Source organism: Apteryx mantelli, unplaced genomic scaffold (assembly GCF_036417845.1).
Source record: "Apteryx mantelli isolate bAptMan1 unplaced genomic scaffold, bAptMan1.hap1 HAP1_SCAFFOLD_129, whole genome shotgun sequence".
NCBI lineage: Eukaryota > Metazoa > Chordata > Aves > Apterygiformes > Apterygidae > Apteryx > Apteryx mantelli.
This window is the reverse complement of record NW_027118484.1, coordinates 37,411-49,854: the sequence shown is the minus strand read 5'-3', so window position 1 is coordinate 49,854 and position 12,444 is coordinate 37,411. Positions and strand designations below refer to the sequence as shown.

Below are 12,444 nucleotides of genomic sequence, written 5' to 3'. Positions count from 1 at the left end.
ATTTGGTTCTTTTGAAAGACATTTTACCTTTCTTTCCCTTGGTTATAGCCTTAACTTTTCTTGATCTCAAACTGATCTACTGCAGTATTGCCGTACAAACTCTCCCTAAAAAATAAGCATGATTTTTTATTCTATTTATTTCAGTTGTTATGTTGTCTGCCACGTCATCCTTACTAAAGAAGTGTTAGTTAATTTTTTTTTCCATCCATTTTTCTTCCTCTGTGGCATCTGTTCTCTTGGCTGATTAAAATGACGGCATATCAGTGTGACAGTTTGATCCATTAGCACACGTTGTTTGAGGCATCTGATTAATCGCACACTAAAGCTGGAAGCACTGGTGTGTTTTAGGCATGTTGGCAGATTATAGTAGTTTTGCATGACAGTCTGCAGAGTGAGTGCAGCGGTTGGTTGGAAGGCTGTTGTAGTTACCCCCTCATTCTAGTAGTGAAGATGGAAAATGGTCTAGAGTGGGAACTAGTATTTACCAGTGCTATATTGGAAAATAAATTGTGACCCATTGCACCCACAGCTTTTTGACATAAATTGCTTTTTTAAAAGGAGGCATGTTTTACGCTGTTGCAAGTTGAGGATTGCTGATACCTGGGCTTCATTTCTGGTCTTGACAGGTTAAAATTGTAGTGTGGCAGTTTATAGATTTACAGAATAACTTTTCTCATTGTTGCGTTCCTTTTTTCCTCTTGTAATTATGTCTCTTTTCCAGATTCACAGCTATTATATGTTCTTTGTAAATAGGTAACAGTACTGAAATGAGTTTTGAGATGTTTAGACAAACTTGTGGTCCTTCATGGAGGAATGTATATTAATCAGTATTTGTGATGCATTGTGTGATCACTAAAAAGACTTTATACCACAGTGTGTACGTTCTAGAAAAAGAGCTTGCAGTCTCCACAAAACTCCTTAACACAAACAAACAAATGAATGCGACTTTCATTAACTCAGACAAAATAGCTGCACTCACTCTCCACAGATCGTTTTTATGCAAAAGAAATTGATTATATTTGACAGTACTGAAATGAATAAATTGAATCTTTACCAAACCTAAAGATTTTTACTGCTGACAATAATGGGCCAGGAGTCACTTTCCTCTTCCCCTACTCCATACCCCATGGAATTTTTTAGGGATTTTGTTTTGTGCTAAGAACAGGTTCTGCTATCTTCACTTGCAGTAGTACATTACCACGTCTAATTTGAGAACATTTGCAATAACATAGTCATGCAACATCAAATTTAAAAATATCAGTTGTGGGCACTAATTGTGTGTCAGGCTGGAGCTGTACTTCAGTATAAAAGGCAATGATGACTAGGCTAACATACATTTTGATCATACATTTTTTGAAAACAAATTTTCCTGAAATGTCCTCCTCTTTTGGTCAGAAGTTGTATATATTTTGTCAACATGATTTTCTTCTTGGTTATTGCTGCTTTTTTTTTTTTTATCAAATATGTATTATTTTTGTTTACATGGAATGAGTTTATGGTGGTGCTTTTACTGCTTTCTGCTTGGATCCTCTTATTTGTTATTGAGACTGTATGAATGTAGGCCATTAAACATAGTACTTTAAATAGTGTAGTCACAGTACTGATGTCGTATGCTATTTTGCAGATTTTCATGCCACTATTGTATTTGGTTTTGTTTCTAGTGAATGAAAAGGAGTATAAGCTGATTCTCCACAATGTGTGAGAATAAAAACAGCTTTCTCCAACACCACCTTTAGGGTTTGAAATCGAGCACCAAACTGTATCATAAACTATCTTCTTGGCAAAGGTATTCATCATAAAATACATCTCACAAAGCTTGATGAGAATTTATAAAAGTTTTAGTTTCTGGTTTTAGACTTCTCATACTTTAATCTGAATAGATATATGGGTCTAAAGCCTCACCATGAATCCAAATTTAAGCACATAGAGCTGAGCAGCTCCTCAAGACTTACTTGACTCTCGAGCTGACAAAGCAGAATTAAGTGAACATTTTCTGCGTTCAGTTTAGCAGTAGCTGTGTTGCCCAGTGGTGAAGGGGGACGCCTTCGCGGGTGGTGCTAAAGGAGCTCTGACTGAGGTCTTGAACCGGAGGTAGAGGTCCGTGTGTATCATCAGAGTTTCAGTATGCCTTAACAGGTTTTTTAAGGTGTATCAGAGTCTGGCGGAGGGGATTGTCTGCAGTGAGTTGGGGTGGTTTTTTTGTTTGTTTGTCTGTTCGCTAGTTTTGTTTGGGTTTTTTTTGAATGAACAGTTGGGAGTTAATGATGGGTAAATGGAATATTATAATTTGATTGGTATTGTGTGAATGTGAGTGCACCTTGTTGTAAACGTGGCGTGCTTTTCTGAGGAGAGGAATGTCAGTGCATTGTTTTATTGTGAAATAAGTTACTTCCATTTTAATGATGTAGGATGTTTACACAAGCATTACCCGAGCAATGAAGTGCAACAAGTTTAAGATCTTATCTTCATGAAAAAGGAGCATACAACAATGAAGTGTAATTTGCAGGCAGAGTGTGCAAACACACCTTATAGTTGTTTTGGTGTGTTGCTTGAAGATGGCCAAGTTATGGTTGATGTTTCTTCACTCTGCTCATTTACAGACTCGAGTGCCTCTGAACGAAGCAGTCTGAAAGAGTTTAAGGCAGCACAGGGCAACCTTAATTGTGTTTTTATTTATATTTTTACATTAGGTTGACATTAGACAAGCTGCAGAGTAATCTTCTTGAAAACCCAAGGATTTTTTTTTTCCCCCAGTGGTTCCTTTGTAAGCTGTAAGACAGCAGTGCTATACAGCAGGGGTAGTGTATTGTACTGGAGCGCTGTAAATTACCTTATATGGCAAAACCTAATGTGAAGGCTAAGGGAAATCCTGTAAATTAAATCTTTGCAGGAATAGTAGGGCCTTTCATTTGGCATGACTGGAAGAGTACAGCAGTCTGTTGTGAACTCAGGAAAAAGGAAGTCCATCCCTGTAGTTTTGGTTGTATTCAGTTTCTTACTGTGTAATTTTTTTTTTTTAATCTGTGCAAGCATATTTCAAGGTCACTGTACCGACAGTGTTGTTTTGTAACCTTTCAGGCAGTTAGAGGAATGACTGCATTTGTGGCTCATAATTCATGCTTTGCAGTATGATGGCTCCTTCTGTTTTGGCTATTGCCATTATATGACTTGTATCAAATTTAAAACACTGTTGATGATACCTTTTTTTTTTTTTAAGGTTATGGTGATATTTTAAAAGATTTTTTTTTAAAGATGAATATTAAAAAGTCATTCTAAGATTTGCTGATACAAGCATTTTTCAGGCTTCCTCTGGCAAGGTGGTTGTTTGTTGTGTTTTTGTTTGTTTTGGAGGCCAAACACTCGCTCTGATATGGCCAAGTGGTGGAAGGGCCGAGCTAAGCACTGATGGGCTGCGGCGCTTGCCGTGTGGCAGAAGTTGGCTTGACCAGGAGGACGGGAGGAGGGCAGGGGCTGGAGAGTGGGGGAGGCCTGGGGGAGCCTGCTGGACCACTGAGCAGCTACGCAGAGGGCTGGAAGTGAAGAAGGTTACCACACGCATCTCATCCTGTTGTATGTTGTGCTGCACAACAGCACAGTCCTTGTGTTAGGTGTGCTCAGCCTTAACGGAATGGCCTTTTGGGGAGATGAAGCGGCATCTGAAATGCCTCCCTGCTGCTCCGATTTGTGACAAATTCAGCCCTTTGTGACCTTCTTAGGCCGTAATGGGGTAGTTGATAAGTGCTTAAGCCGAACTGCAGGCAAGACCCGGTCCAGAGGTGATCGGTCCTCGCTTGGATGCTTTGGTAGCAGGTGGCATTTTCTGTCTGGAGGTTATGGTGGCACTTGTGCACTATTATACCTTCCAGTTGCTCTTTATATATAGTCTCGTTCAAAGCAGAAAACATGCCAGATCTTACACTCTATCCTGCTTTCATATAAAGTTAGTTTTGCACATACAGCAGTGCATGTGATTCTGTTATGCATCAACTAAAATACTGTTCTGGTAGGCAGCCTTAGCTTCGCAGCGGTGTTGCACTTGCATAGCATACTACTCTCTACTACTATTTTTCACTACTCCACAAAGTTACTGTAAGCCAGCAGGAGCATGCTGCAGTTAAGGTGTTTGTGGTGGTGGCCATATGGGTGTCAGTGGGCTTTTCTGTATTAGATGGGGATGGAGAGATGGCTTTGCATTGCCTGCAGCACAGTCAGGAAGTGCCGGTTAATGCAAGAACAACCTCTTTGCTTGGCATTTCAGTGTTTTTCACTTAATGCACCAATAACTTTTCAGAGTCTCTAGGTCTGCGCAGTAAAGTCCTCCGTAAAATTGAAGAACTAAGGATGAAAATGGAATCTGTTTCTGTTGCTATCCCTGATGAATTCTTGTGCCCTATAACAAGGGAGCTTATGAAGGATCCTGTTATTGCAGCAGGTATGTCTTTGAACAACTTTTAATAACACAAATGGTTTAAGGGTAAAGATGGATATGGGAAACTAATAATGGACTTTTATCGTATGAGTTCTAAGAAGATAAATAGTTCTAAACAGATGTTGCACCAAAATAAAAATGTGGTTTGTTTCTCTTGTTGTCAGTGTTTAACTTGCCAAATCATTATCTCTGATAATGAGAAATACTGTATCATGTAAGTAAGTCTCTTAATGTCTTCTCTGCTGATAAAGCTTTTTTTTTTTTTAATGTCCGTCTTTTTGTGCCTTGGCACATCATAGATAATTACAAGCCTAATTACAGAATTGTCTTGACAAATGTACACAGGATATGTATGTGCACATAGGAAAAAAAAAAAACAGGCCCATTACTAACTTACAGCATGTATATGGCACTTACAAGTTTGTACTGAATGAGATATTAATTTAAGTTCAACAAGACTGGACTGAAAGATGCAAGGATGTTATGTAGTTAAAACATTTTATTGAAGAACTAATGTTGTATAGTTCTAATCTGTGGGGCACATGACCATCAAAAGACCAGTGTGGGGGTTTTTTGGTGTTTTTTTTTTTTTTTTTTTTTTTTTTTTTTGATGCTCAACAGAGAATGAATAACTTTCATAAAGTTTCAAGATTTCAGGCCAGACTTTGGAGAGTTAAAACATTCAAAATACAAAAATGTTTGCAGGTACTAACTTCTAGAGTGATAAGCCCTGCACTTGAACGGGCTTGAGCCTCTAACCGATAGCGGTAGGAGGAAACAATCATACTTCTCCTTTTTCCTATCCTTTTGAAAAATGATATAGTTTTAGAACAAGGTTGTTTTAATAAAAAGCTGAAAAATACTGCCAGTCACTATTCATGTGTATATTACTAATCATCAGATAGCTAGACAGACATTCTAAAGGGAAACGACTTTTTAGAATACCAGGTTCAGTGTACGTGTTTATAGTATTTACTAGCTAATAACTCTTGACTGTGTTGCGTTCAGTATTAGTGTTTCACAGTGCTGTCTTGAAACAGGACAAGGTACAACTTTTTTCCATGGGATTCCTGTGCCTTTCAGAATGCAGGTTAGGCATGCGCTGGGGATTCCTCATGTTGCTCCACTTTTAGAAAAGGTTAAAGATGAATAATAATGGAAGTGCTAGAGATATTGTAGCAAGAGAAAAGATGGTTTGTCGCAAAATAAGTAAAGGAATGCATAGTCTTGTGGTTGGAAACTTCATACTAGTTGAAAACCAGTATTCATTAGATACCTCACTACCCAGCACTGTAGAACTGAAGCTCCTCTAGTATGAACACAGCTGACTTTTTTTTTTAGCAACATGGGCACTTTTGCAGGTCTGAATTGGAGGAATTTAGACATTTCTGGGCTTGAAAAGTAACTGAACTGAGATGGATATTTTGTTTAGTTTAGTAAACTGAGAATTTAGTAAAACTTTTGTATTTTATCTTTTTTTTCCCAAAATGTTCTGCTCCATCAGGAATTAAAAAAAAAAAAAAAAAAATCCAAAAATGCATACTGGTTTCCCCAAGTGAGCATCCTAAATAAGATAAGAAAGCATTGGTCTTTATTGAAATGAATATTTGAGTCTTTTTTTTTTTCCTCCCATGGTAAGTAAGTGGATCACAGTCAATAAAAAGGATGGAAAGACACACTGTAGTCCTGCATTAGGATAGGGGTGGTGGAGAAGGATGTAGGTTCATAATCCCTCAGTCAGAGGAGATCCTGCATGATTTTGTGCTAAAACTAAGTGAAAAACAAGGGTGCTACTTATTCCTCCATTTATGTTCTTTAAGTAAGAGCACGTTTAGGTGCTGAGAGGGAGACTCAAGTCCTGCCTGCTTCTGTGCATCTTCAATTAGCTGGGTCAGGCTGTGACACCCCCCCCCCATTCTTAGTGCTCTATAAGTAAGTAAGTCGTATATGGAGTCAAGGCATCCAGCGCAGGGCTGTAAGGGTTTGCCAGCCAGCTAAGTAAGTGGTTAAGCTTAATGGTCACTGCTGGGAACTACATAGTAACAGTCTTTTGTGGGTGAGTTTAGACATTAAGTGTTAACACTCTTTTAGTTCACATGCTATATCAGTTAAACTGAAAATTAATTTTTTTTTGAACAGTTGCAGAATTAATTTTGTTTCCATGCAGGTCACAAACATGAAATTAGATTGTGCTGTGTCTATTGAAGTTTCATTGTGCATTCTTTTTTTTTTTTTTCCCCCTATAAAGGGGACCTCAAGTGAAAATTATTTGTACTAAAAAAAATTATTCAAGAGAAATTAAACTTTAGTTCCAGCTAAGTTTGGGGGGGGGGGGAGGGTTGTTTAAATTGTGTTAATTTAATAGCATTATTAACCAAATAAGTTCAGTACTTTTAATAGCAAGGGACTATTTGTGCACTCTGGTAAAGTATAGTTTTGATTATTTTATTTTTTTCTTTTCTGTGTGGCCTTTGGTCAGTAGCTCATTTGTAACTGATTATATTACCAAATCAATTGCACATGTGATACCATAAAGGTTCAGTGCCTTTTATCCTTCCTCTTCTTTGGGCTCGCATTGTCCATAGCTAGCAAATAATACAAACATTTCGATACATTTCTGAAAGTCTTAATGCCAGGTTTAAAGGGTGGGTGTGGGAGTATTTCTTGCAAATGCTTGTTGAGGCTTAGCAGGTTGTAGTAGCTGGCCTTTAAACTATTTTGTGTTTACGTCTGTAGAACATGTGTTTGACCTGAACAGGGCTAAGCAGCTGCATTTACAGGAAACAATGTCTACATGACTTTTTCTTTAATAAATACACCCCTTCTCACCCAAGTGCTCCCCCTTGTTATAAATGCAGATTGTCAGTCGCAATTTACTGGCTAGTCACAGCACCGTTTCAGTGCTTCTTATTTATAGCTGCAAGGCTATGAGCACAGGGGACTTTGGCTGGCAGCGCTGATGATTCCTTTGACAGCCTTGTGATGAACTTTGCAAAACAGTTTTAAAGCATGTATTGAAGTGCAATTAGTGATGGACTAGATCTGTTCAGAATCCCTTTTTTCTTCACTTATCAACTGCTGAAGGGGAGATACTTGATGCCCATTCTGCTCCAGAATCACTTTCTTTTAAACTGATTTGCTATCTAATATTTAAAGCTGACTGCCTGTATTTAAAAAAAAAAAAAAAAAAAAAAAAAAACGAAAAAACTAGAGAAATAGTAGAATAAAACTACATTTAATCTGGTTTAAGTCAAGATTTATTTCAGAGTTAGTCTCTTTTATACTCAGTTTGTTAGGCTGTATGAAAAACATAAACACTAGTACTGGTTTGCTAATGAGCAAATTTTTGATGGCTTAAAGATGTTACATCAACAGTATTTAATTTAAAAATACTTCATTTAATATAAAAACACCTCATTATTCAGAAAAGTTCTGAAATACAGCTACTTATTACTTATGTATGTACTTGATACTGACTAAATAACAGGTTTTGCGATGTACAGTGGCCATAAAATCATAGGATGAAAACTATGGGTTCCATTTTAACTCCAGTTAGGGCAGGATTTCCTTCATTTTATTTATTACATGAGTGCTGTCTGGTATTTCAATAAAAAGCAATTAAAAGCAACACGCAGCCTTGTACAAAAAGCAGTCTGCTGAAAGGGGGACATACCTGCACCAGCTTTTAGTCTGAGACCAGCAGCAGAGTCTCTCCAGGAGCGCCGGAGCAGGCTGCTCGCGTCCCCGCAGCCCACGACGGTGCTCGGCAGCCCGCGTGGCCACCGCTGCCCCGAGCTGCCTCGGGCAGGGTGAAGCTGGTGCTTGTACGTTTGCATGTGTGCAAGCGCGTGTGTGGTTCCCATTTGTGACCTGGGGACCTAAACAGCATGTAATTCCTTAACCACAGCTGCAGCCACAGGAAGACTCCATGTAGGAATGTTGGGCTTCATGTAGTTTGGTCCCGTTTGCCACTTTTGCAGCAGTGTAACTTAGTTATAAATTCATATGCTAATGTGGCTTAAACCCATGACCCCCGCAGAGACCCTCCTTCGGGAAAAGGCTGCTTCAGGCAGCGGCTGTTGCTGGCACCATTCTGTTGATAACAGCTGTGGGAGGAAAAGTTACTCCACCTGACATCACTGCATTAGCAAAATATAAGCATACAGAGAAAACTTTCCCAAAAGATACCTAACTTAACTCTTTGTGTCTGCCACGTCCCCACCTCCCCCCAGTATACTTACTGCAAGAAATTGTGCGTTGCAGCCCCAAATGCTTCATTAACTACACCACGAAACAGCTACAGCCATATCTGGCTCTTTGGCCTAATGCTTTAGACATTGTTGTTACCTTGAGGTTACCTTGTATAAGAATTTTTTTATATAGCAATAAGCTTTGTTAGAGTCATCAGTGAAACTTTGCAGCTGTAACTGATTAATAAATTTACAATGATTTCTAAAATAGCTTGTACTAGCTAGTTTGTGGACTACAGTAGTTTCAGAAGTTTTGATCTAAATACTGGTGTATAAAGTTTTACTGGAATACCTTTAAGCATGTAATTTGAAAAATTTTTTGAAACAAAAATACTTAGATGATGCATGATCTTCTACCAGTTTTTGTAGCCTGCTGTGGAAAAGGCCATGAGGAAAAGACAGGCTCTTGTTAGGCCACAGGAGAAAAATAAGTATAGTGCAACAGTGCCCAAGCATCTGTAACCTAAGCTTTTGATAATGTTTTTCTTTGTAGATGGCTATTCCTATGAAAAGGATGCAATGGAAAACTGGATCAACAATAAAAGACGATCTAGTCCCATGACAAACCTCCCCCTCCCCTCTCTTCTGCTCACGCCCAACAGGACTCTGAAGATGGCCATCAGTCGCTGGCTAGAGACTCAGCAGGAACATAGTGAAACCACTTAGCTTTGAAGCTGTTTATTACAATTAATTGAAATGAAGCTGTATGTAGCTAAAGGAAATAACTGTATTAGAAACAACTGGAAGAAAACCCCTAAGTTTCTGTTCTAACCTGTGACTGTCATTTAACTGTTTATGTTAAAAAGAACATTACTGTTGGCACCTCCAAAAAACTACTGAAAAACTTTTTATAAAGATATTGGTATCTTTACTGCACAATATTTCTGTTTCAACAATCAAGTGTTCAAATTCACTATTAGTTTTTAAAATAAATTTTTCTTAAAATTTTTACTGTATTTGAGTTTTAAGTCTTGATTTTGCAAAGATAATCTTTCAGAAGTTAAGAAATATCAAAGCATGTAATCCTTATTCCCATTTAAAAAACAAAATTTGTCCTCTTTTTTTCCATATTACTAAAAATGCAGTTGGAAAAGGTCAGAGAGAATTTCTCCTGTAACTGTCAGAGTGCACCTCATCCCACAACTATATTAATAATCTTTATTTTGTATGGAAAAAATACAGTAGCTGTGCAAAAACAGAACTACAGGACAAGAATAATAAGACTTGTACAAAATATCAAAGAAACAGTAAACAATAAATAAGCTAAAGCGTAATAATGCAAACCCAACAAGAAACTTGGAAGAATGGCTATAAGGCTGTTTACAATGTATACACAACACTGTATACAAACAAGAACTGAAAAGTGACTGAACATGTCAAGTTGATCACCCCAACCTCATTACACTCATAGGAATGTCACTGCATCTGTTTATTTTCAGAACAGTCTTGCGAATATAAAACCTTTTTTCCTCTAAAAAAGCTTCACAACTTCATCCTATAAAACAACTGCACATACACTTTGCCTCAAACTTTCATCCTCACTCCATCAATTCCTTAGATTTCCTATAGAAACAATTTTAGTAGCATTTCATTCCTGTACCTTTTTCCATGAAAAAAACAAAAAACAAAAAACATTTTCCTTTAAGGTAGCACCCAAAGGTGAGTAGATAAACTATATAAAGTGCGGTTACTGTTAACATGCCATAATATTGAGTTATTCAGTGCAATAACCAATATGGTCAAAGCCTTTCAATGCACATGCAAATGTCACTGTTTATTTTACTTGATTTCTTCTAGTTACTAAAAAGTTATATTTACATGTCAAAACATGGCTGCTTATAGTTTACTCATACACAAATTATTTATGGTTCCTAAATGTACATCATGCAACCCAAATTAGATCCCATTAGAAAAGTGATAAAATACTATCTTTGATTTAAAAAACCCATACATATACAGATCTGAATGTTATGCAGCAGATATCTTTCTTAACACTGTTTTGAGAATCAAGCACTTAAGCATTAGAGAGGCACAATTATTATGTAAGTGATGAGATGTAATATAACCAAAAGCCAAGATTAAAGCTCTACATAAGAGGAATCATATATTAAAGGTAAAATTGAAAGAATTTCCCCGCTTGAGGTCCCAGTTTGGTGGACTGATGATCCTAGTTGACTCTCTACACAGATTTGCTATTCCAGTTACTATGACTGTCCTGGGATGGTAAGAACAGCTTAAAGTGGTTGCATCCCATTAAATACTGGCCGACAGGGACTGCTTACTCGAACGCAGAACTGGCCAGCCAACCAGCATGTTACACAGAAGTAATACTCTGATGTTACGAGCTAAGTTTTACAGCCATGTATTGTTCAAAACGATATTTATACATTGGATTCAATGAATGATCGCTTTGGTTTTGCAGATGTCACATGACTCAGGTGGCCTTCCTTACTGATGTGAGACTGCTGTTTTGATACAGGGTCCGGGTGTAAATGGGAAGCTGGTTTCGGTGCTCTGCTGTCTTGACAGTGGGCAGGCGTTTGGCACTTAGGATCCTCGAGTTCTTTAGCTTGCATACCGTTCTGGATGCTGTCTCCTGGGGCAGCACCAGCAGAGGAAGTTTTAGTCTGATAGTGTTTGACCGAGTAGTGCTCAAAATTTGAGGGCTGAATGCCCCCAGAACCAGCATTTGTTAATCCTTCTGATGCCTGAGAATGCCAAGTGCGACTGGATTGGTTATTTTGCTGCTGAAACCTTGCAGTCTTATCCATGATTCCCATAAACGGGGTGTTGCGAGGTCTGTGTTCAGCAGTAGCACCCTGAACTTGATTTACTTTATTCTCCTTTGTTCGAACATCTGGCCCTAGCCCCTTTATGCTATCTGTAAAACTACTTGAACTTAAGTTGCTAGTTGAACTGGCAAGAATTGTACTGTTGGATGGAGAACTAGAAGAGACACCACTGGTTACAGCAATTTGCTGTCTTGCTTCACTGAAATTCATTTGAGTAGGGGCTGTTAACCTGTCAGCAGCTTTAGACTTATTTGTGAAAGAGTGAGAAGAGAGATTTTCATTATGCTGCGAGTGGGAACACTGGCTGGACTTAAATGTCTCATTGTACACACCAGAAGTAGCACCAGTGGAAATGCTTCCAGATGATGATGTGCTTGTCCCATCCAAATACTGAATTTTATTGCCAGTAAGATTTCCAGAGTGTCGTACTGGCAAAGGACTTTGGGGAAGATGCTGAAAAGATGATTGTGTCTTTGTATTACATTGACTGCTTCCCGTTTTTGATCCAGGCTGAGTGGAGCTCAGGTGCTGATTAGTTTTTACAATCTGCGCCTGCTTTGTTGGCTGCATGATCAAGCCTGGCTCTCTCACGTATTTATTGCCTGTTCTGCTTTGAGGAGACACAGGTCTAGTTTTCTGCTGAACACCTTCCTGAAGGGTCCTGCTGTATGATGAGGCAGCCAAGGAACGTTGCAGCCTTTGCGGAGAGGAAACGGATTCATCATGATGTGGCAATTCTTCCGCCCTCTCTTGAAGATTAAAATTGTCATTCACACCTTGTATAATGCCCTCCTCCTCATTTTCAGAGTTGTTACTTTGCTGTGCTGGCTGCGGAGACTGATGCTTCTGCTGCTGTGCTCTCTGGAACTGTTTGCATTCTTCTTCTACTCGAGCCAGCAGACGTTTTATCTCTTGGTTGTTAGGACACAGCTTCGCAGCTTCACGTAAGTCAGCGAGAGCAGCGAGTAGCTTT

At 38.6% G+C, this 12,444-nt stretch overlaps 2 protein-coding genes across 3 annotated transcripts in view; one reads left to right on the top strand and one right to left on the bottom strand.

Annotated features, from left to right (window-relative positions):
- Positions 1–9,630, top strand: part of WDSUB1 (WD repeat, sterile alpha motif and U-box domain containing 1) — a 26,536-nt gene extending 16,906 nt beyond the window's left edge. For both annotated transcript variants that reach the window (XM_067316818.1, XM_013945148.2), the window contains 2 exons: positions 4,292–4,432; positions 9,173–9,630. In XM_067316818.1, coding sequence (XP_067172919.1) covers positions 4,292–4,432; positions 9,173–9,345 — 314 coding nt within the window. In that variant the 3' untranslated portion in view covers positions 9,346–9,630. The remainder of the gene's footprint in view (positions 1–4,291; positions 4,433–9,172) is intronic.
- LOC106486550 (protein TANC1) overlaps positions 9,342–12,444 on the bottom strand; it is a 37,529-nt gene continuing 34,426 nt past the window's right edge. Inside the window, exon 21 of the mRNA XM_067316820.1 lies at positions 9,342–12,444. Coding sequence (XP_067172921.1) covers positions 11,061–12,444 — 1,384 coding nt within the window. The 3' untranslated portion in view covers positions 9,342–11,060.